Below are 26,343 nucleotides of genomic sequence, written 5' to 3' on the forward strand. Positions count from 1 at the left end.
CAGCTTCATTAATCAAATTTATGGTCTTGGGAAGCTGAAACTAATTCTAATGCCTATTTGTAAGTATTTACAAATGTGGATTTTTCATAACATTTTTTTTTTCTGGTGGAACAGGTCTTGATTTACTTTGAGTGGCCACTTTATTTCACTTAGGATATGGGATTGCATTATTTTTCTGAAAAACTTTAACATATGTAGCACTTGACAACAATACTATAGTAACATAATGGTGTAGATTTAAAAATTCCAGGTAGATTGGGGAGAGAAGCTGACAGAAGGAAAATTAGCTCGAGATAAGAAAGGGATGATTTCCATAAAAAAGATAAAAAGAGGTGTTTTTAATAATTTCCTATAAGTGGCCACAATGAAAAGCCAAATATGCAATCCAATCACCATCTAACATAAGTCATATCCCAAAATGGTGATCTAATTCTTCTCTAGAGACCCTTATTAATTTTAAATGAAGGTGTTAAATAACTAGAAAACTTTTCATTCTGAGACCCTTTTGGGAAAATGATCACAATAGCTAATTTGCTAACATTTATGTGCCAGGCCCTGTACTAAGGAAAGTATAAGCCTTGCCTCTCTTATTCCCAGGCTACCTTTGACCCCATCTCCTGTGCTATGAGGTCCAGCCATACCGGCACCCTGTGCCACCAATGTCTTGTCTCTGCCTCTGAGACAATGATGACTGCTGTCATATTGGGCTGAGCCACCACCTCCCTTGTTACTCTTGTGTCTGACTTCCTTTTGTCATTCAGAACTCTTCTCAGCTTACATGTGACTGTCCATCCACCCACCTCTCACTTCCACCTTTCACAGAGGTATCAAAGCACATCTTGCTGTATCTCACTATATGTGAACATCATACATGTTCGCATATGTGCTTGCTATTTGGGTCTAATCCTTTGCTCTATCCCCAACTCCTATAACATGGGAGATATTCCCTATCAATCTGTTGAATAAATAAGATGAATGAAGGAATTCTCACAATAACTCTCTATAAAGCAAATACTTTTTATTTTTTTTAATTTTATTTGTTTTTGAGAGAGAGAGAGTATGTGTGGGCGTGTGTGTGTGTGTATGTGTGTGTGTGTGTATGAACAGGGAGGGGCAGAGTGAGAGAGGGAGACACAGAATCTGAAGCAGGCTCCAGGCTCTGAGCTGTCAGCACCGAGCCCACCATGGGGCTCGAACCCAAGAACCATGACCTGAGCTGAAGTTGGACACTTAACTGACTGGGCCACTGAGGTGCCCCTAAGGCAGATGCTTTTTTATAGCTAGTGATTGACAAAGCTGAGATTTTAATTTCAGAGATTATGTTCTCACCTTATAATTGTTTGGTCTCTCCAGCAGAAAATGAGGCACAGGGTGATTAGACAACCTAACCGTGGCAACACAGGTTTGTTTTGTTTTGTTTTGTCTTGTTTTGTTTTGTGAGAGACTGTGATCAGACCCTAGTGCTCATGTTCTGGGTGCGCTTCCCTTCCCAGTAAACCACACAGTTCTAAATATGGTCAAAGACAAAAACGAACCATCAGCTTGCTTTTTCAACTTCAATATTTTCTGCTAACACTGGGGCTCCCAGCCTGTGAGGTGCACACCCACCATTTCTGAAATTTAAGGCTCCTAAAGGCTTTTTAGACCATTAGCAGGCATTTGAAAGCTTCCTAAAATGTAAGTACAAATTCATAATCAAACATGACAGGTCAGTCCATGTTTCATATTCTGAAAAGAGACAAAGGCCACTCAGTCTTGCTTCACCAGAATGAAACCGGTGATGAGAGCTGCTTGGTATATAATGTAGTCTCTTGGCAGCAATATAAACTTAAAAGGAATAGGTTCTGAAGTCTTTGCTCATCTAAAAGAAATTATCCCACATTTTCTTCAAAAATGAATTTTGATCCTCAAAAGGACAGAACCTTGACAATTCACATGGATATTCATAACCAGCAAAAAGAAGCTTGGCTGAGAACAGAAGGAAGCCTCCTGCCTGGCTAAATGGATTCGATGTAACATTTAGATTGATGCTAAACTTTACTTTTTGTGACAGGAGCATTTTTTTGATATGCTAGCCTAGCTCCAAAGCTCCATGTTAAGTTTACAGCCTAAAATAAAGGGCATATAACATTTCCGAACAGGACTAATCAGTCCAAAAGCCCAATCACGAGGTGTTATTTTTTTCCCCAAATACCCACAGGCTACTTGAAGTAACTACCTTTGAATGTAAGTACCAGCTTTATAAGTTCCTAAGGTAATGTCACCTAAAAGATCAAACTGCAGCCAATCAATTCTAATAGTCATACTCTATACAGTTTTTATGAAGACTGACATAGAGAAATAGACAAAAGATCCAGGCAGTTGGGTTACTTTTACTAAAAGAAATGACATTCCTAAAAGACCACAATGTTATCTCTGAAATTCCTATAGAAAAAAGGAAAACATATCCTATTTTCCCTCACTTATTTATATCATATTTACATGATGCAAAAACAGAAAGATCTTTAGAAATGAAGAGGGTCAATCCCAAAAGGGAGCTAGAGTGAGGCCTACTATTTAAAGCAGAATTTAAGACAAGGAGCTAGAAAGGAACAGTCCCAATGTACTTACAAGGCACCCAAACCAAACAGAATGAGCTCTAGCCTGGGTCAGAGAAAGTAAAAATTATAGGTCACCAATGAAATGATATCTTGGTCCTACTACTCTACAGGAAAAAAACAAATAAAAGATGGAAACATTTTATAGCAGTGGGGCATTATCTTTTTTTTTTTTTTGGCATTGGTGGCTTAAAGCTAGAAAATGCCAACCAAACAGAAATGACAAAAATAAAATTCCATTTATATTCCCAAGTCAAGGGAGGATACAGAATCCAATCTTAAGATAATTCATTTCTTTAACAAATATTTGAATGCCTAACCCATGCAGCATGTCAAAAACTAGCTGTGGCACAATGGTGGTTGTCTACTGAACATCTCTTACCTATTCTATTTCCTTGCCTTCAGAATCTGCCTTTCATCAGAGATACAGAAAGCACCAGATAAATTACGTACCCTGAACTCTTGGTAGTTCTTGACTGGAGAGCAGGGCAGACAAGGAAGATTGGGCTATGTATGAGACCAGTAACAGCCAAAGAGGGGTACATATGTTTGCAAGGTTGGCCACAACAAAGTACCACAACCTTGGTTGTTTAAACAACAGAAATTTACTGTCTCATAGTTCTGCAGGCTAGAAATTTCAAGTCAAGGCATGGGCAGGACTGGCTCCTTCTGAGGGCTATGAGGGACGATTCTGTTTCAAGCCTGTCACCTGGGCTTATAGATGGCTGTCTTCTCCCTCTGTCCCTTCAGGTCATTTTCCCTTTATGGGTCCAAATTTTCCCTTTTTCGAAAGATACCAGTCATAACAGATTAGGGCCTACCTTAATAACCTCATCTTAACTAATCCCATCTGCAATGACCCTATGTCCAAATAAAGTCATGTTCTGGGGACATCGACACACAAATTTTGAGGGGGACATAATTCGACCTTATAACAAAAGATAAGGGACAATCTGCTAAAAACTTTTAGGAAAGAGTCTCTATCCTGATTTTGAGGAAAACAAAATGAAACAAAGAAACAAAAATGAAAGAAATGCTGACCTTGCTTCCTTTCCTTTTTGATATGGAAAGTGTGAGGAAGGATGTAATGCTGGGAATCCCTATGGCCATCTAGACACCATGAGAGGAAGTATACATATACCACAGAAAAGCTAATCCAGAGCCCTCACATCGCTGAGTTCCTGAACCGAAATGAACTGCCTAAGTCCAAACATCGAATGTTAGAAAAACAAACCTCTAAAGGGTTTTTGTCATGTGCAGCTGAATGTACTATGACCGACATGCTAGAAAAAAAGGGAAACACCAATACAGTAGAGTTATGATGAAAACGAAAAAGGAAAAGCTTACCAGGAGTAACTAATTTATCCATTTCCCACATCTGGAAATGTTATCAAGCAATTAAATTACAAGAAAAAGGCTGGAGTATGGCAGACAGACACCTGGAGTATGAGAGCATAGGAGAGACGAATATAAAGCAATAAAATTATTTAATTTGCTAAATTAATGGTTTACAAAATTATTTTCACAATTTGTATTTCACATTTTGTCCATAAACAGAAATGAAGAAACTGCATGGGAAGCAGTGTTCAATATTAGAGAATTAAAAACTGAAAAGGACTGTTTAAGCTTTATAGGTGCTAGAAATAAATGTTCAATAAAAAAATTCTCTGTGGAGTGGCAGAACTATTTCAAAACATGACAAAACTTTAGCAAAAACCACATTTTTCTCTCATTGCAACTGGTCTAAAAAACCCAGAAGAATGTCCATACTCATTAACATATATGTACATTCTGGTCATGTTGAAGGTTAAGATATCTGGATTTCAGAATTTTCATATTCTAAAATATTTCACATCCATCACATACTTTGATGAACGTTATGATCTATTTCACTGGATTAATATTCAATTTGTATTATAGTTGAGTAAAAAAAGAGAATGTGGGATTATTTGGAGGGTGCCTAACATTTTACTTTGATACTTTTAGGCCAGCGCCTATATTTGATATCTGTGTTTCTGATACTTGCCAATGAAGGAAAAGAACTGTCTACTTTCGAAATAGAAAGAGTATTCGTGCTCCCAAGAAGCACAAATGACAAGAGGGCCCTCCCTAAATTGTCCGAACTGCTAAATGAAATAGTTATCCAATTTCCTGGTATACTAAATGTTTTCATAATGCTTTATATGGCTTTGTTTCTTTAAATTTATGTTTTGTTTCTTTTTTTTCAATATATGAAGTTTATTGTCAAATTGATTTCCATACAATATGTTTTGTTTCTATATGAGTGTTACTTATAGTGCTTTAGAACCTTCCTGACATCCTTCCATAATCCTCAGCCCATAGTTATACTGTCCTCGCTAGATGGTTTAATGGCAACCCTACCTGACAAACAAAAAGTTCAGTGCTATTGTTAGATGCAGTGTACAATGTGCACAATACATCCAGGAGTGTACGATCCATGGCTCATTTGTCTGAAAAGAAAAACACTTATATCCCCACTTTCTATTATACCAATTTTCATGGACCATCTCTGACATATGCAAATTCACAAGGTTCTCGCCAATCACACTGAATTGAAGACTTCATTAATCAACTCCTTTAAAAACATTTAGCATCCTTCCCTCAAAGGTTTTAATAGAGATTATTATATTTGTAGTTTCTATTCTTTACCAAAAAGATTGGGTCAAGGCTTTATGGGACTCAGGCATGATTCCCTTCATGTATTTGAGAATGTTCAAACTGAACTCCAGTTCAAGGCTGTTGTTTCTATGAAAAAAATAACTATACAATAAAGAATTTCTATCATAAATCAGTTGTAATGGAGAAGCTATTAAGAAGTAATACTAGCTGGTGATTGCTTTCTGTAGTATTTTTGCAGTGTAATCTCATTTATTAGACTAGAACATAATCGTTTCTGGCCTATACCTCGGTAAGCAGAAGCTAGCTGAGTGTTTGCAAATGTTTGTGTATATCCTGCTTTTTTCTTTCTAGACCACAAAGGGATATTAAGCTGGGTTGTGCAGTAGTTATAGAGATGCAGGGAAACAGGACAGAGGAAGACCATTGCCAAAACTGTGTCTGGAACTATGGGGTTGAGGTGGGGAGAATCTCAGTGCTGCCTCCATCTGAATAATTAAATAATTTCTCAAATTTACTCATAATTTTTCATTTACCCACAACTAAATTTTATTTTTCATCATGATTTATTGTAGACACAGCATGTGTGTATACATACTCATACATATAACTGATAAAAAAAATCTCCTGAAAGAAAAGTGATCTTTACTTCATTCTAGATCATAACATGTTTTTCAATTCTATTTTATCCCATCTGCTTTAAAATATTTTCCTTTTTTTGTTAATGCCAGACATAAGCTTCCATATTAAGCTCATCACCTATCCCTGGGATTTTGATAACAATTTGATAATCCCTGGTCTAGAATCATGCCTCTCTTGCCATCAAGGTCCCAGATTATTTATTTGGTGGGGGGAATTGTTATGATTGCAAGCTATTTAATTTCCTTCATTTAGGAATGAAACCAACTTTGCCAATGAAGGAAATGAACTGTCTACTTTCAAAATGGAAAGAGTATTTGTGGTCCCAAGACGTAAAAATGACAAGAGGGCCTTCCCTAAATCTTGTGAACTGCTAAATCCTCTGTAGTCTTGTAAAGGGGAGCAAAAACTATTATGCTTTGCTGGTAACCTTGGCAAATAACACGTATTTTACATTTTGAAAAACACCACTTCTTAGTTCTGTATAATATGGAGCAAAATCCCTCATTACATACACTTATTAAACACATGCACAGTCTCAAACATCAACATCTGAAGGTAAAACAGACACTGATCACCATGCTCTGTACCAGACACTTTGCATCTACGGAGTCACCGAATTCTAACTGAATATTAAATGCTCTGGGTAAAGAAAAAAAATCAAACTCATTTTTATGTTATGCTTTCCTTAATAACTGACACAAAATATAAATGATCCTCAGGGCTGCAGAGGATGAGTTAAAATGAACGCTCTCTATACATTTTTGGTGCCATGATCCTAGAGAAGCATTTGGCGATATGTATGAAAAGACACAGTTATGCAGGAAGTCTAAAGAAAATCACTCAATTCCTTCATTCATTTTTACTCAGTATCGCCACTTAGTAACCTTTCTCCATTCAGAATTCTTAGCACGATTTTTGTGTACTTTATTCATCATGATATCCCTATCCTCCTATATATTGCCTTGACTTGTTTTTCACTCGCATTTCCCTCATCCCAGTTTTTAAACTTTGGAAGACACTGAATATATTCAACCCACATTTCTACCTCCTAATCATGCCAATCATATTGTACTTGATAACTCGGTGTCAGAATAGAAACGTGTGTGTTTATGCTTCTTTGCAAATTGTTTTAATTTACAAAATGTTAATGCTGATCAAACAAAAAAGGACTTTGGCATTCTCAAGATAATTCTAAGCAAACACCCAATCTCCTATGGGAATGTGTGTGTCCAACTGCAATAATTCACCATATAAAAATATAGATTCATATATTAAGTGAATGACTGCATCTATGACTCTTAAAAAATATCCTCTCGTCATTAGGTGGCTATTTCTGTTTGAGAAATTTGCAGGATGTTGGCCACCTACAATTCATCCACTCTCTCCTGAATACTGAAAATACTGATACTACACAAGAGTAGCTTTAGCTAAACCACACATACAGAGCACTTCTAAAAGCAATACTCTACCAGTCATCTCTTATATAACTTCTGAGTGCTGAAGCAAAGCCCCATTTCTGGATTTCAATGACTTATTTGAATGTAACAGCTGCCTAGGCTATGAAAATTAAAAAAAAAAAGTTGAGCTTTTGATGGGCTGCTTCATTACTCAGATTTCTAAAGAAGTTGCTTAAAGGGGGCGCCTGCGTGGCTCAGTCAGTTAAGCATCTGACTTCGGCTCAAGTCATGATCTCACAGTTTGTGAGTTTGAGCCCCATGTAGATCTCCGTGGTGACAGCTCAGAGCCTGGAACCTGCCTTGGATTCTATGTCTCCCTGTCTCTCTCTCTCTCTCTCTCTCTCTCTCTCTCTCTCTCTCTCTGCCCCTCCCTCACCCTTGCTCTGTCTCCCTCAAAAATAAATAATAAACATTAAAAACATTAAAAAAAAAGAAGTTGTTTAAAGTTACTTTCAAGAGAGGCCAGCATTTGTACACATTTTACTTACCCATGAAATGACTCCCTTTGCAAAATATCCTCAGGTCCAGGATAAATCGTTTAAGCGAACCATGAATTTACTTCACATAACTGACACACAACTCTTACTTTCTTCCTTTTGTCTACATCTCCTAAGGTTAGGATGCAATGCTCAGATTTGAATCTGTCACCTGTTGGCTGCCTGCGCATGCTGCACACTTCTGTATCTTCAACTCAGAACGGGAGGTTTACTTAGAAAACACACTTGCTTTTCAGAGAGGGCCTGAGCAAGATTGTCTTTTGAGGACTTTTCAAATTTGAGATTCATTACTTATATGAAATGTATAGATGCAACTCATTACATATATTTGGGGATTTTGGTTTACAGACCTGTACACGGGTGGTTCCTGGGCCAAATCTACCCTGCAACATTATTAAACTCAGATCATAAAATGTTCAGGAACACACACACACACACACACACACACACACACACACACACACACACACTTCCCTGAAATAGCCTCATTTAAAAGTCCAAAAGTATTAGGTATAATGTCAAATTTAACCTTAAGAAAAAAATCAGAGCTTCTTCCCATGGCAATCCCAAACTGCACTATCACACAAAGCAGCATTCTGTCTTCCCAGAAGGCAGCCCCACGGGGAGTAAGACATATCAGGTTGTTAGCAAGGAATTCACCCATAATTGTTTACCAACTAAATTATCTTGAATTGATTTACACAATTCTTCTTCCTGGAATGCTTTGCCTCCTATCCTTCAAGACAGAGAGTCTCTTTTGATACTCCAGTCAAAATTAATCCCACTTTATCAGAAATTCAATTTAGTGCATTGGATTATAACTCTCCCAAAGCATCTGTATAATTAGTATTTTGTGCACAGGTTGTCTCCTTTTTTTCTGAACCTATGCCCTTTTTTATTCTCTAACAGCACATTGCTAAATACTTTGCACATGATAACATAAGTCCTTGATAAAAAAATAATCTTAAAAAAATGTATTTATGCTTTAGGACAGAGGTCGATAAACTATGCCCATAGGCCAAATTCGACTGCCATCTGTTTTTGTATGGCCCACAAATCAAAAGAGTAATATTTCATGACACATGAAGATTATATGAAATTCAAGTTTGTGTCCATCAACAAAGTTTTATTGGAAGACAGCTATGCTCACTCATTTATGTACTGTCTATGGCTGCTTTCACATTATAACAGCACAATAGTTATGACAGAGACCATATGGTACACAAAGCCCAAAATATTTACTACCTGAATATTGCACGAGAAAGTTTGCCAACACCTGCTTCAGGAAGGAATATGTTTAACTGGGGGGTGGGGCTGGGGGAGACAGTGACTTTGCATAGAGACAGACATGTTTTTTTTTTCCCCTTCAATACTACCATCTACCTTTTTCGGCAAAACATTTAAGCTTTCTGAGCCACTGAGTTATGGGAATGATATCGATATTATAGGGTTTTTGATGCAAAGATAAGCAATATTTTAAATGCAGCAGCAGTACAGTAAATGGAATTTGATATTATTGCCCATTTTTGCTTAGCCCTTGCATCAAACTTTTAATTAATCTGACTGAGGAACAATAATTTATGAGAACTTAGTCTAATAAATGGCTTCACTCATTAGAGAGTCCTATCTACAAGGCATGAAAAATGGAATGGAACTGTCCTTATCTCCATGGTAGTTTTGAACACTGCCCCCTGTGTTCACTTATCAGGTTTGAGCAAATAACGGCAAGTATTATGTCTAAGACAAAAAGGTCCTTATTAATCTATGTGGGGTGGTAACTCCAAAGAATATGGAAAAAAAAGAAATTTTTATAATACCTACTACATCAGTTCTCACGGAGAGACAACTATCTAACAGGTATTTACCCTCCTTTCTGTGTTCAAATAATTACCCGCCAAAGTAGTATCAATGGGAAACTTAACAAAATAACCAGCAAAGGGCTTTCAAAAACCCCAAGAGGCAATAAAAAAGCATTAGTTCCTTTTATACTGTCATTAGCTGAATGTTTATTTTCTCTCTTCTCCCATAATAGGAATAATGTCCACAGCACCAAGTATTTTATATTTGCTTTGCTGTGTAATTAAGCAAAAAGAAAAAAAAAGGCATTTGTGGCATTGTATATGCTACAATAAATATCATTCCTTAACTGAAAGATGCATGGGTACTCAGAAACCCATGTAGTACATTGGTTAACAGCCTCTTCTTCATAATTATCCACATACATATATTCTGTATATGACCTCTTCGTGTATTTTTTATACATATATCTGAGTTTATTTGTCATTCATATTTGTACACACACTCACAGCATGAGAATGAAAAGCTTTGTTTTCTATTCAAAAAGTCATGGAAGGTGGGGTGCCAAGGTGGCTCACTCAGTGAAGCATTCGACATCAGCCCAGGTCATGATCTCACAGTTTGCAGATTCGAGCCCCACATAGGGCTTTGTGCTGACCGCTCAGAGCATGGAGCCTGCTTCAGATTCTGTGTCTCCCTCTCTCTCTGTTCCTCCCCCTCTCGTGCTCTGTCTCTCTCTGTCTCTCAAAAATCAATAAACGTTAAAAAAGTTTTTTTTTAATTACAGAAGGTATTTTAAAAACCTATAAAACAACACTTGTTAATGAAAACCTTATATGGAAATGAAAAATCCAGGAGTTCTGCTTCAAAAACTTAAGGCTGATATTAAAGCACTTGCAGATTGCTATCTGCCTTCAAAACTCCCTGGGGGGCATATACAGACTGCCCTCTCTGCTGCATATGTTCTAAGAACAAGAGGGCATAGGAAATGCTGCCATTAATAATCTGCAACAGGGAAATACTACCCCCAGTATTCATATATTCTTTGAATATTACTTGAAACTTAGTAGGGCTGCATGTCAACGGGCAATGCCAATGTCAGAAGGGCAGCCCGTGACCCCAGACTAGCCTGGGTTCCTTAAGTCCAGCCAAGGGCAACCTTGATCACCCTTCTTGCTTGTAGGACTGAAAGAACAAATAATGTTCACATGCTTGTAAGAAACCATGAATATGTCACAAGAGCCAATGTAAACAGCGGTGTTCACGTTTCACTCTCTCAGACCAGCAGATCCTATAATGCTGTCCAGGTAAAAAACTGAATCGAGTAACAGGTTCACAGGTTCAGAGAATATGGATTCATGAGTCACCACACCGTCACACACCACCGCAACTGGTCCTTGAGGTTTCTTTCCTAACCACCTTCCACAGATGATGAGCCTTCGATCACTATGCAGTAAGTCCAGGAAAAGAGCAGTTTCTTCTGTGCAAGAGACTCCCAAGGTCACACATCCCGAGCTGGGGCTCAGGCCTACCTGAATGAATAGAGAGCACGTTCCTTTCCTTTTTTTTTCAACTGTCCGTTTAGTTAAAAGGAACAAATTGCCTCCTGTTTAAGTGACAGGTGGGAATATTAGTTTTGTCTCCAGCAGTCCCCAAAATAAGAAAAGTAAGCCCAGATAATACAAAGAGAAAGTAGTAAGTCAAATACCAACAGAAGAGCGTAATTCCTCAGACGCCAAACAGAAGGTGGAAGAGGAAGCATTTTGATAAATCTAATGGCCTGCTGGCAGTATGGAGAGTTTTTGTCTTTTTTTTTTTTCCAACATTAAGTTTGTTGTTTTTCTTCTTTTTAATCAATAAATATCCACAACATAGCATGACCAAGATGTACACTGTTTTACACTCAGTAGGTATTTTTCAAAACAGACTGTTGTGTAAACACTTCACTATTGCTAGTTTTTTTTATATTTATTTATTTTTGAGAGAGGGAGACAGAGAGCGCGAGTGGGGGAATGGCAAAGAGAGAGGAAGAGAATAGATCAGAAGCAGGCTTATGCTGACAACAGAGGGCCTGATGTCGGGCTTGAGTTCAAAAACTGAGAGATCATGACCGGAGTTGAATTCAGACACTCAGCCAGCTGAGCCACCCAGGTGCCCCTCATCACCGCTAGTGTCTTAATCTTAACCATGTAACATGAATTTTATGAGTAGTAGTATCGGAAGGACATACAGTTTCACAATTGAATTTGTAGTGCAATGGCAGTTATTATTGGTTCCATTTGTTGCATCAGTGATTTGATTAACGATAAAAAATTAATATAAAGGTTGCTCATTTTCATTTATATGGTTGTGTACAGATGGACAAATGAATTCTAACATCTCATCCATTTCTGTAAGTCATGTGCCTCCTTGTGTTTACTGACACTGCTTAAAGAAATTAATGTGGTGTTCCTTGTGGGCATTGGGAGTTGACCTTATGGAAAAAGAAAAAAATACCGGCAATCAGTGGACAATTCGCAAAATGGGCCAAGCCTCTTCTTGCTATGGTGGCTGGCAAATAAAAACTCCAAAATCTGTTCAATTATGTCATACTGCTTTAAAACTATGAAAGTCATATCACAAAACATAAAATAACTATCTCCTCCCAAAGTTTCTTCAAATTATATGCACAGATATATGTTAAGATGCATACATAATTTGATTGTTCCTTACTGCATATTGTTCTCATCAAGTACTTTGAAATTTACAGTATCTCTATCTAAAATAGCATCCGATATTGCATATCTAATCATGGAGTTCTGTCATCTGACATTGTCTGAACTGAAAGTGTCAGCTGATGTTCAAAGGAAGCAACATGCAGAAGTGAACATAAATTTTATCTGCAGATCTCATTCATGAGGGATAAAAAAGCACAGGACAAGCCAGGGCTCACTGACAAAACAAGAACAAAGAGCCTTATTTCTCAAACTAAAATATTCTGCAGTTTTTTAGTTAGGGTTTTGCTTTGAAAGCAATACGGATGCAAACTGGTCCCTCTGAATGGACATTTTTTGTCCAAGTTTTGAATTTACACAAGTAGGGACAGGGTTGGGGTGTGGGTAAGGCTTGGAAAGAATGCATGGTCAATGGAAGTTTGCTCTGGAAAGTGAGGGAAGGGATCCTCAAGGAATATCCTTGCAGGCTTTTTCACTGCTGGAGTGTCTCAAAGACATAGCATGCAAAAAGAAAAGTTTTAAAACTTGGAGGAAACAAAAGATAGAAAATGTGGGGGAACTGGACACTACATAGTTGATGTGAGAATTATAGAAAAACATGTTAAAAAAAAACAAAACCTTGCACAGTGCCTGCCAATAAGGACAGCCAAGTAGCTGTGGTCCATATTTTTAGGCAAGCTCAAAGACACGGACTGGCAACTGGTAATAGTGAGGAAATAGTCTATTTCCACACTGATGAGTATTTCCATCTAATCAAACTCACATAATGATTAGCAAGATGGTACAAATATAGTAAAAAGGAAATGCACATCAGCGTAAGGACCCAATCTCCCAAACACTCAGCAGTAGGTAAGATGAATCAGCAAGTTACTTGAAGCAATAAACATTAGTACGTGTTCACAATTCATTCCAGGAAAACAATGTACAGTTTTGTTTTGTTTTGTTTACGTGTTTATTTTGAGAGACAGCATGCACGCACGTGAGAGTGGGGGAAGGGCAGAGAGAAAGAGAGACAATCTCAACGTGGGGTTGAAACCTATAGAGACAGACGTGTAACTGACTGAACCACCCAGGCACCCCAGCAATGCAGTTTTTAAGAAGGAAAGACAAAAGAAATACATACAGAAGCCAGGACTACGACTTACCAATTATCAATCCCATTGAATAACAAATGGGATTCTGATCCCCTAAGCCACTTGGCACACTAAGGCAATTCCTGCACAGGTAATACTAATTAAGTCTGAAGTTTTTTGACTCAGGAACAGCTCTGTATTCAAAGAACCACTTTGCTTTCGGTAGCCCAACCTCCCTGGGACACTTCAGTTTCTGTCCATTCTCTTAAGGCTAGTCACCTTAAGCGTAGCTGGAGAAAATGGCAAATGCATGTAAATGGTTTTAATAGGCAAGTCATTCCGATGTGTACCTGGGCTGTCACGTCTTCCAAACACTGATCAGTATCAATATTCTCCCTTACCCAGTATCAAGGAGAAACCATTTGGTTCTTTTCTCTGAAAGGATCTACAATACACCATACTCAAAAAAGGCTTACTGCAGGTGAAAGCTTCACAGGGGAAAATTCAGACAATCTAGATCAAGAACCCACTGGACCAGTAATTGGTCATGTGACTGGGGATAAGGGCCCCAAATGTTCTAATCCACACTGTTCTCTTTTACAAGATGGGCATAGCCTGGAATATATGAGTGTATGTGCAAAAATACATGTATGTGTATGTATGCAAATAAATCCATTTTATCAAAGATTACTGTTATCAATGTCTTTTCTTCCTTCTTGCCAAGTATTTCTTCCTTAAAGGTTTGCGATCCGGTAATTCATGGCTTCCTGTTCACAAGAAAAAGCAGCTTTTCCACAGGTTCCATCTCCTTCCACCTCCTTTTTCCTGAAATAACTCCTCAGTTTCCACCTTACCCTGTTGACTTGAAAGTCCTTCCACAGCTGTGTTCTGTCTTTCCTTACTCCTCACACTTGCCCTTGGGGTTGGTCTGACTCTCCATCCATCATCCTTAGACAGTCTCACCAGTTGCTATAACAATCAACACCCCTCACCATCTGCATCTCCTGCTGGGATACCACGTGCCCACCCCTCCTCCACCCCCACACACTGGGATCTCATCTTGTGACTTGCAGCTCATACCACCCTGACAATCTTTGAGCATCTCAAAACTCAGTATGTTCAAAACACATCCAAATCCCTGACTCCTTCTGTGTTTATTATTTCTTTTAAGTGTCTTATTATCTTCCCACTCAATTTGGAAACCTCAAGAGTCCCCTTCCACTATCTTTTCTCTTTCACCAGGTAGAACTATCCAATTGTTCATCATACCCTTTCAATTCTGACTGTAATTTCTCTCATCTCTAGTCTTTACTTTGTGATTCCAACTACCCTGGTTTGGGTATGAGTTATCTCTCACTTCATGTACTACAATAACCCACAGGCAGATCTTTCCTTTTTGTTTTTCTTCCTTCCAATATATCCTACAAACATCCTTTGGAGACGCTGGTCTTACAGCAAAGCTAAAATGGTATCATTTCTTGCTTAACAATTTCTACCCCAACCTCATTTTTTCCCTACCACTTCTCAATTGTGCTAAGGGCACAGACTCTACATCTAATTTATAATGGAAATACGACTATACTTGATAATGTATTTTATAAGTGAAATTTGCTAAGGGAGTAGAACTTCAATGTTCTCACACACAAAAAAATGAGACATAAAATTTACACTGTCTAGAAATAAACAGGAAATTGAAACAGGTGAAATTAATTTTAATCACATTTTATATATAGCCCAATATTATCAAATATTATTTCAACATTTCAATCAATATAAATATTGTTAATAGGATATCATCTATTCTTTTTTTCAAAATATGTCTTTGAAATCCAGTATTTCACACTTAAATCTTAGTTTGGGGCACCTGGGTGGCTCAGTTGGTTAAGCATCCGACGTTTGGTTTCATCTCAGGTCATGATCTCAGGGCTCATGGGTTCAAGCCCCACATTGGGCTCTGTGCTAACAGTGAGGAGCCTCCTTGGGATTCTCTCTCTCCCCCTCTCTGTGCCCCTCCACCCCAATCTCTCTCTCAAAATAAATAAACAAAAACTTAAAAAAAAAAAACAACCCACAAATCTCAGTTTGGATTAGCCATAATTCAAGTGCCCAATAGTTGCAGGTGACTCTGCACAGCACGGCATAGATCTACAGAAACACAGCTTGGGTTTGAAATGTGGCTACACTTAAAAATGGAATGTGACTTTAGGCAAGGTAGTAATCTCTCTGTACCTCGGTTTCCTTCTATAAAGTAATAATATTTGTAATAATACCTAGCTCAAAGGGTCACTGCAATAATTAAATACAAACAGACTGCTTAAGCTGGGGTTGACACACAAGAACATTTCAATATACATTGATTGTCATTATTATCAAAGCTATTACATACTTCCCATGTATGACCGGGATCCAATTCTATGTTACACTTTTCTCCAGACTTAAATAATCTTTCCTACCCATTATGGGCTGAATGTTTGTGTCCTCCCCAAAATTCGTATGTTGAAGCCCTATTCCTCGATATGATAGGGCCTTGGGAGGTAATGAAGATTACATGAAGCCATGAGGACAGGGCACTCATGATAAGATTAGTGTCCTTATAAGAGACCAGAGAGCTTAATCTCTCCATCTCCCTACCATGTAAGGACCTAGCAAGAAGATAGCTGTCAGCAAACTAGGAAGAGTGAGCTCACCAGCAGTGGATCAACTGGCACCTGCCCTTGGATGTCCCAGCCTGAAGAATTATGAGAAATACATTTCTGTTGTTTAAGTCACCCAGTCTATGCTGTTTCAACATACTAAGTTAGACATTGCCCCATTCTCTTACATCATGTCCAACTGTAACATAATGGTTATATCCATGGGCTGTGGAGTAAGGGCTGTCTTCCAGACTGGTTTTCAAATGCCAGCTCAAACCTTTGTTAGGTATGTGAATTTTAGAAAATTCCTTAACTTGTCAGAGCCATTGGTCCCTCATTCATAAAATAGTGATAACAATAGTACGAGGCACAGAGGTTGCTGAAGGAATTAAACGATATAATCCACTCAAGGCCCTTAGCTCAATGCTTGGTACAATGTGCTCAATGCATTTTCATTCTAAATATTAGTATTTTAAGATCCATCTCAAACAGTCTTCCCCATGAATATTTTTCCTTCTTCATTTCTCTAAGTTCTCTCTTCTTAGAACTTCCATTCCAGTCTCTTTCCAGCACTTTTCTTTTTTTTTTTTTTTTTCAACGTTTATTTATTTTTGGGACAGAGAGAGACAGAGCATGAACGGGGGAGGGGCAGAGAGAGAGGGAGACACAGAATCGGAAACAGGCTCCAGGCTCCGAGCCATCAGCCCAGAGCCTGATGCGGGGCTCGAACTCATGGACCGCGAGATCGTGACCTGGCTGAAGTCGGACGCTTAAGCGACTGCGCCCCCCAGGCGCCCCCCAGCACTTTTCTTAAATAGGGTCTTAAATCTTTAGCATTTTTCTTCTCTCACTGTTTATATGTGCCTCCTTTCCTTCCTAGAGGCAATAACCCAATCCATCTTACCTTCCTCTATACCACTTACCACAATGCCTTACACAAAACACTCAGGAAATGCCCGCTAAATGGCCGTTCAAAAAGATAACCTGGGCTGCAAGGTGTGGGATGCGCCAGAGAAAGGAAGGGAAAGAAGGCAAAGAGATGAGTAGCAAGGCCAGGGTGATAGTTCGGGTGAAAGATTATAAAGACAGGGGTTGACCATGAAAAACTGTACTGGAAATGGTGAAAATTAGGAAGAATGACAAGGAAGTGTAATTCAGGGGCACCCTCTATCATAGCATAGACACTGCCTTCTCTTTGCTTATAGATATATTTGTAAGATAAATATTTCTGACCAGAATATCAAGATTTTCCCTTTGTTGTGCCTTGTATAAATGCATGCATGTACATGTGTATGTTTGTGTATGTGTGTGTTTGTTTTACACTCAAAGTTCACCATCATTCATGAGTTAAGACTGTACTCCTACATAGGAGCCCAATCCATCTAGCTCTGCTCATATACCTCATGCAAAGACAAAATACGCACAAGGGTACTTAAAAACACTTTTATGTGATGAGTACTTTAAGACAGTTTATCACTTAGGCAACAGTCAATTAAATTGGTTAGCACTGCATTTCTAGGAGTCAGTGAACTAATCAACAGATGCATTTGAGACAACAGCCACTTTAAGAGCTAAATAAAATTGTGGGTTTTATTTAATCTTATGTGTTTACTGAACTCTAATAGCATTTCCAATACACATTATTTTTTAAGTCCCCCAAACTCTTTCTTACTCACCATCAAGCTTACAAAAATCCAATAGGTGGAATTATCAATGATCACGGTTATAAGAATAAAATACACCAACAATGCCTGCCTTGTTTTTCTCCAGATTTTCACATTCATACTCTGATAGACTGTCAAGATGTAAATGGGATAAATGAAAAGCAATTGAAGATTTAGGGTGCTGCAATTGAGAGGGATGATTTGAAATAAGTTTATCGGTGAAAACAGGGAGGATGTCAAGATTTATAAGCAGAGATCAGCAACATCTCCATTTCACCAGTATCAGTGCCATCAAATCATACTACACTGCACACAAACACAGCAGAAGAAATGACAGTCATTTGAGATTATGGCAACAGTTTACTTGAAGTGCCACATCCAACACCAAACTCGTTTTCTCAGTGATTACAAGCGTGGTATCATTAAACCAAATGAAAAATATTCCAGGGGGGACTTAACAAGTTTATTTTGCTTTTAAAGCTTTCCTTAACCACGATTGGGATGAAAGACTGGCACAGAAAGTGATTCACATTAAGGTGACAAAGAACAGGATGGCATGTGTGATTGGGGCACATGAAGACATTGTATCCTTTACCCACAAACCATAGGAGAGCGTATGATTTTCAAACGCAGCCCAAACGTACGGCTGTTGTTTGTTGTTTGTAGATGCTGTCCATTACTAAATCTGTACTGTTAAAGGAAGCCAAGGCTCATGTTTAGTGATCATACATTTCATCTTAATTACAGTATCAACAGTTTTTAAGAAATTATTTAATCAGGGCGCCTGGATAGCTCAGTTGGTTAAACATCCAACTGTCGATTTTGGCTCAGGTCATGACCCCAGGGTCATGGGATCGAGCCCCATATCAGGCTCTGCACTGAGCATGGAGCCTGCTTAAGATTTTCTCTCTCTCCCTCTGCCCCTCTCCCCAGCTCATGAGCTCTTTCTCTAAAATAAAAAAATAAATAAAAATCAATTATTTAATAAAAATGATCTAAATCATCTCATAAAGCATGATCTATGTTCTCAGTTATAACAGATTTCGGGAGGCAATGAGAAACATATGCTATCTTCATAGGTCTTGGAAGAGGCAAATGAAGTTCAGGGTTTAATGTAGCTCTGCAGAATAAAGACTGGGCCAGGTTGGGGAGGGCACATGTGTTGGAGGAGGGCATTTACTGCTTTTTATGCTGTTTAAGCCAGGATGGGGCCATGGAAGTACAGTATCACTGAAGAGCTGGTTCTTTCTGCTATGTTTTATCTGTATGCATAGAATCAGCTTTTCCCTCAGGCTTTTTTTTGGTCCCCCCCCCCCCCCCGCCCCCACCAGTGATTGCAGGATGGCCACCTGCGGCAATCAGGATTTCAGGATTCCTCACTTGGACACACTAGGATATAGGGCCTTCCACAAAGTGCAAACATAAAATCTTATGGTAAAAAAACTGCCATGAGCTCAGTAGCTTAGGCCAATCATTGGGGCAAATGAGACAGGTCCATCTTGGAGCTTTGCAGGGTATTAATCTCTTCCAGGTCTCATGGCTGTTTCATGATTGCAGAACAGAGTAGACGTTGGAGGCACTACCACAATATCCATGAGAAGAAGGTCAAGGACACCTGAAGATCATCCTCTCTTCTCAGATTAATGGCTACTTTCACAACTCATTTCTAGGTATTACACAGTATTAATAGATCCCAATGTATTGGTTGTTCACTAAAATTTTAACAGAACAATTTGATGAAATAAGAATAACTTCGAACTTTTACAGAAATACGGTATTTTCCATGGTGGTGTTTTAACTAGGCATCAACAAGAATTTTAGTTATCCAAGGAAATTTCTCTTTCCAAAAGACATATTTACTTAGCTAGTCCCACTAGGAAATTAAAACTAAAACAACAACAGAATATAGACTGTGAAGTCTAGAATTTCCAAATGCATTCATTAAGGACTTGTCTACATTCACCAAGCTACGACACTTGAAATCTGAACTCAACCTACAAAGGATTCAGTATTTGTAGGCAATACACTCTCAGGAAGTATTTACAACTTTTCATACGAAATCAATAAATCCCAATTCCTTAATTCATTTGGTTTCCTGTTGGGCTAGTTACATGGTAAAAACAGTTGCAAAATGGTCAGGTTTCTATTTCATAAATGTCTAGAGTTGTGCTGTCCAAAATAATATAATGGAAACCACACATATTTGAAATTTCCTAGGAGCCACATTTAGAAAGGTTAAAAGAAACAAGTGAAATTTTAATATTTTTACTTTATGAAATATATCTAAAATATTATCATCTCAACCTCTAATCAATATAAAATTACTGAGATGTTTTTAAATCTTAAAAGTTTTGGTACCAAGTCTAGGAAAACTCGTGTGCCCATTTTGTGTTTACAGTACATCTCAATATGAACTAGTCACATGTGGCTAGTGGCTTCCACATTGGACAGTGAACATCTAGAGTTTCTCTTGTAGTTAAGCAATTAACTAATAAGTAATTCAGTAGTGAGACAACAATCTCCTTGAGCTCTTGAGGATTCCTACTCCACAGCCTATTCCCTGACTTTATTCCAGAAAATAAATTATTGAAATAGTAAATACTAGTGATTAGGGGACTACACTTTGGTTTCAAAGACAATAAAAATCTTGATATAACCACACAGATTAGGAAAGTTACTTAAAAACTTAGAGACTGTTCTCCTTGTCTCTAAGATAGAAATAATATCTATCTCATTGTATTTTTGTAAATTAGATGAGCTAAGTAAAGCACCTCAATGAATGAGGTTCCATTTATTAATATTATTAGTATTACTGGGGTGCCTGGGTGGCTCAGTCAGTTAAGCATTGGACTTTGGCTCAGGTCATGATCTTGTGGTTCGTGAGTTTGAGCCCTGGGCTGACAGCTCAGAGTCTGGAGCCTGCTTCAGATTCTGTGTTCACCCCCTCTCTCTCTCTGCCCTTCCCCCTCCTGCTCTTTGTCTCTCTCTTTGTCAAAAATAAAAATAAACATTAAAAAATTGTTAGTATTATTAACTTTGCTGTCATTACTATTTTTTCTTCACCCTCATGTTCCTTCCTTTTCTGGCTTCTTCTCAAAATGCTGGAGGGTTCTCTTTTGTCTCTCGTTTCTACTTAGGTCTCTGGCTCTTAAACATTTTTGACAGCAACTCAGTAAGAAATATAGGTAACATCAGGACTCAACACACATATATTAAGAGGAAGGCACCAGGAGGACTGGGGTATTGTTGGTTTTGTTTCACTGCTGTATTCCAAAGGCCTGGAAGTGTTCAGCAGAAAATATTTACTGAATGACCAGTGCATGCTGATATATTCTACTCCATCCCTTTTTAATTCTAATTTACCTACTTTAATAAAAACAGTGGTCATGATCCATTACATTGACTTTTTTTACCCACTATTTAGTGGAAAACTGTTACCTGTGCTTTGGGCTGGGTCTTCATTCCTTCCATGAGGCACACTTCTGGATATGGACAGAGATAATTTGCTCTAAACACAAGGTGACAGAGAGCCTTCGAGTCCATCCTTGATTCATCGTTTTCTCTCATACCCACATCTATTTTGCGAGCAAATCTTTATGATTCTACCTCCAAAATACACCAAAATTTGACCAGCTGCTATCAGCCTGGAGTCAGTCACCATCACCCCTTGCCTGATTATTACATTAACTTCTAACTAGTGTCTCTGCTCCTCTACAATTAATCCACAACACAGCATCCAGCAAGGTCCTTTTAAAAGATAAGTCAGATCACATCATTTCTCTGCTCAAACATACTGGGGCATTTAGGGCAAAAGCTCTAAATATTGTCATTTACTCATTCTCAGCCATTGCTTTATTTTCTGCTGCATCCATTGCCACAGGGCCCCTTGGCTCTCACCTACCGCTTCTCTCTTGGCCCAACCATGCCAGCTTTCCCGTTGTTTCTAGAACACTCAGCTTGTCATGTTAGAACCTTTGCATGGCCTATTAACTCTGCCTGGAGCTTTCTTCTCTAAATATCTACAAGGTCAACTTGTTCACCTCTATGTCTTTGTTCAAATGTCACCTTCTCGAGGAGGACTGATCTTATTCAAAATGGCAACCCACATCTCAATCTCCCACACTCACAATATTTTGCTTTTCTTCCCCAGTGCACTAGCATCTTCTAATTCAATGCCATTTTCCCCGTCACATGCCAGAATGTAAGCACCAAGGACAAAGAGCTCTGTCCATTTTCCTCACTGAAAACAATATGGGTTGAATAAACAGATGCCAAAAAAGTATTTCTTTAAGAATGAATGAAGCCTATGGGCACCTGGGTGGCTAAGTCCATTACACATCTTGCCTCTTGATTTTAGCTCAGGTCATGATCTCACAGTTCCAGAGATTGAGTGTCATGTAGGGCTCTGCGCAGAGAGCCTTCTTGGGGTTCTCTTTCTCTCTTTTTTGTCTCTGCACCTATCCCACTCATGTGAGCTCCCCCCACACATACTTCTCTCTCTCAAAATAAATAAATAAATTTAAAAAAAAAGAATGAATGAAGCTTAGTGTTTTTTTTTTTGAAGAAAATCAATCAAATTTATTCTAGAATGAAAGTCCTGGCTAGAAATTACTTTTGCCTCTTTGTTGTGGGGGAAACATGCAGAGATAAAACAATAGAAGGAAATGAAAAACTGCACAAAACAATGGATAATGAAAAGCTGAAATATGAGAAGACAGCAAACACGTATTATAAAGCATTTGCTGCATTTATTGGATTTATCATTGGCTAAATACTACTCTAAGTAAGCAAATTTGCACAGTGGGTCTTTACTTGCCATTGTTACGAGGTAGCCCCTAAATCATGAACAGATTTTTAACTTTAAAACATAGACGATGACCCATACTGGTTAGCAGAATATCACACTCACCCACCAATCTTTTAAAGTAAGCTTTATATAGATCCTAGAGGAGTACTAAAGTAGGTAAAGTATTATATACAATCAACAGTCTTTAGAAAATTGGTAAGAGCCCAATTCTTCTCCATAATTATAAAGATGATCAATTCTTTAAATAACACTCTGCATAAATTTATCATATATCAATTGATATAATTCTTCCTTAAAAATCCTTAAAGCTTTTTATTTTTATTTAATTTTCTTAGGTTTATTTACTTTGAGAGAGAGAGGGAGAAAGAGATATCAGGGGAGGAGCAGAAAGAGAGAAAGAGAATCACAAGTAGGCTTCACACGGTCAGCATGGAGCCTAACGTGGGATTTGAACTCGCAAACCGTGAGATGATGATCTGAGTTGAAATCCAGAGTCAGACACAACTGACCGAGCCACCCAGGTGCCTCCCTCTTAAAATTTTTTTTATCAACAAACTTTTATCAATATAAAAACTTTTTTATCCAGAGAATCAAGTTGACCTTTAACTTGTTTTATGAAGTCCTAAGATTTTAGCAAAACAGACACTGCTTTTTGTATAAATTTGCAAAAACAAAATTTGTAAAACATTTCTCAAACATGCTGAAACAATACATACAACCTGAACACTATATAAAATTATAACTTAACATTTTACATCACTGATAAACTGATCTCATTTTCTGTTGCTACACTTTCACTTTCTGAGCGTATCTTCTTCTTTTCAATTATTTGGAAAATTAATTGGAAATTAATTGGAAAATTGGGAAATTGGAAAAAAATTGGAAAATTTCAGGGTTGCCCTATGAAAGTTGCTATGGTGAATAATAATATTGCTGTAGTACAATCTCTTTCAATTTGGTCCCTCTACAACAATAGGACTCAAATTTGAAACTGTGTAAATGAAGAAAAGAATTAAAGAAAAAATATTTTAGTCTGGATATCTGTGTTGATCTTTCTCGAATGATCACTTGAAAAGGCAGAAATCTGTGAATGGTTGGTCCTTTGTTCTTCAATGCAGATTAGTAGCAGTCAAAGAAAGTGATTTGGAAGCAAGATTGAGGGGCACCTGGGGGGCTCAGTTGGTTAAGAATCTGACTCTTGATTACAGCTCAGGTCAAGATCTCACATTTCGTGAGATGGAGCCCTTATCTGGCTTCTCGCTGACAGTGTGGAGCCTGCTTGGGATTCTCTTTCCCTCTCTCTCTGCTCCACCCATGCTCCTGCTCTCTCTTAATAAACAAATTTTAAAAATGAAACAAAACAAAAAAGCAAGACTGAGACATTAAAAAGGAACACCCACTTTGAAAAACCAAAAACTTTACTTTAAAAGGTAGAGGTTTTAATTTATAATCTCTGATTTATGAACTTTTTTTGCCATAGATTTTCATTTAAATATTTGAAGAATGTTTTAAGTCTGACATGAGAGCTCAAAAATCTACTCCAATATATGCATGTCTTCAAGTAACATGTGTTTTATTTGACAATGCATTTCGGGTGCCTGGGTGGCGCAGTCGGTTGAGTGTCCAACTTCAGCTCAGGTCATGATCTCACAGTCTGTGAGTTCAAGCCCGGCATCAGGCTCTGTGCTGACAGCTCAGAGCCTGGAACCTGCTTCAGATTCTGTGTCTCCCTCTCTCTCTGCCCCTCCCCTGCTCATGCTCTGTCTCTCTCTGTCTCAAAGATAAATAAAAACATTAAAACAAAAACCAAAAACAATGCATTTGGCCTCATTCCACACCAATTTGTCTTCTTAGAAAGGAAAAATGACAGCCTGCTTTTTTAATTAGTTTCTTTAGGTATCATAAAGAAACTGTGTTTAGGTAGAAAATCGGTTGTCTTCTCAGGAGATGGGTGCTGAGCTTTTTAGGGGTAAGAGGTGATGGCCCCTGTAACTTATTTTCAGATGGGTTAGCCAAATAAATAAAGGAGACACACACACACACACACACTTATACACATATGCACAGAATACATTAAAATGGCACAATATTCAAATACGGAAAATATAAATGGTGCATATGTGTGTATTCATTACACTATTCCTTCAACTTTGTAGGTGCTGGTTAGCACCTTTATAGGTGCAAAGAAGGAAAATGATAAAAGAAACCAAAAAAAAACTAATTGTGGTATATATACCACTCTATTTTAAAAAATCCTTCTCTAACTTTGCCACTCCTCTAGAAAATAATAAAAAAAGGAAAGGTCAAATAATTTACAGTAGATACTTTTGTATGATAGATATGAGATTATCCATTTTTGTACTTTGTTCTAGATTTTAAATTTCCCAAAAATTAAAAAAGAATAGCCTATGTTAATTTTTGATCCCTAAAATAAGTTATTTGCTAAAGTAAAAATCATATTGTTTTTAAGATTAGATATGAAAATACTGGCGTTTAAAACTTATATTCTCCTTTGTATATGAGAGATTACAAATTTTAGCTCCTTTTGCGAAAAAAGTCATGAATTAACATTCTCAAATTCTGATTAGCTCTTCAATCATACTACTACAGTAGGTCTATATTCTTAGGTGTCATTATATTTGCTATGGGGATAAAATGTCTTGCAAAAACGGGAGGTACAGAAAGAGAATCCAATTTTCAGAAGGAATGAAAATTTTCCTTCTGGGAAAAATATTTGTTTTCTTTGCTACTGGTGGAGTATTATTTCAACATTTAAAACTTATTTAACATAGGACTCAAGTAGAGTTCCAACCTCAATTTAGAAAATACAGCTTATTGTTACCTCCTAGGCAGCCAATGAATGAAAGCAGGATCAAGTGTTTCCATGACAACATCATCTTTAATTGCCAAAAGCAAGAGTAACTCTTGTCCAGTCTCTGATGAACAGAATGCTTTGTCTTCAGGTAAATCCTTTAATCTGTAAAATATATGTACAAATAAGTTAGGCTTAAAAAAAACCATACTGCTTTTAAAAATAGATTTTCTTCTTTTCATAAAACTATATTCATCATGGTCACTCAAAATTCTGAAAGAACTGAATCTGTTTTGATACAAAAGAGATGAAGTGTACAGACTTTAAAAACACTTTATATAATGGATATGCAGATAGAAGCAGCTTCACAGAATTATAGATGTTCACAATACTAAAATATTAAATATTAACATATTAAATATTACAACTTTTGATAGATAATAATTAGAACAAATAACATATTACCCTAAAATTCTAACTTTTCTCATTTTCTCTAATGATAACATTTTGGTGAAACTAAGAGTCAAATCAGCAAACATCTTAAAGCACCATTTGCAGTGTCTCTAAATCCCTAAAAAGATACATAAATTATAAATAGCATTATCAATACTCAAATTAAGCCTGTTTTTCAGATACAATTGCAGAAATCCCCTGATTAAATATGCTACATAAAACAGATCCAAAAATGTGAACGGTGGAAATTGTTTGGCTGAGAATCTTGCAAATGAAATGATTTTCTTCTTTCTTGATTTCTCATAAACTTCAATGTGCTGACTGAGAGAAAATAATTATCTGAATACCCTGTGTCACTTTCAGTGGCCATTTGACACTAGTTAATATTATGGTTAATGATCAAGTAAGCTAGATATGCACACCTAAAATTGGAGAATCTTTTCTGGACTGCTGACACTCAGCTGGTTTCACACAGGGGAGTTAATGACTTTGACTATCATCCACATTAACAGAAAAGGTGTACAACTGTGATTCACCAGCTGCTATGAAATGAGCGATAT

The 26,343-nt window shown here is 37.6% G+C and overlaps 1 protein-coding gene across 2 annotated transcripts in view; it reads right to left on the reverse strand.

Annotated features, from left to right (window-relative positions):
- The window catches only part of CNTN3 (contactin 3), a 343,356-nt gene that overhangs the window by 225,072 nt on the left and 91,941 nt on the right, over positions 1-26,343 (reverse strand). For both annotated transcript variants that reach the window (XM_047851060.1, XM_047851057.1), the window contains exon 2: positions 25,361-25,495. In XM_047851060.1, coding sequence (XP_047707016.1) covers positions 25,361-25,415 — 55 coding nt within the window. In that variant the 5' untranslated portion in view covers positions 25,416-25,495. The remainder of the gene's footprint in view (positions 1-25,360; positions 25,496-26,343) is intronic.

Source organism: Prionailurus viverrinus, chromosome A2, assembly GCF_022837055.1.
Source record: "Prionailurus viverrinus isolate Anna chromosome A2, UM_Priviv_1.0, whole genome shotgun sequence".
NCBI classification, from domain to species: Eukaryota; Metazoa; Chordata; class Mammalia; order Carnivora; family Felidae; genus Prionailurus; species Prionailurus viverrinus.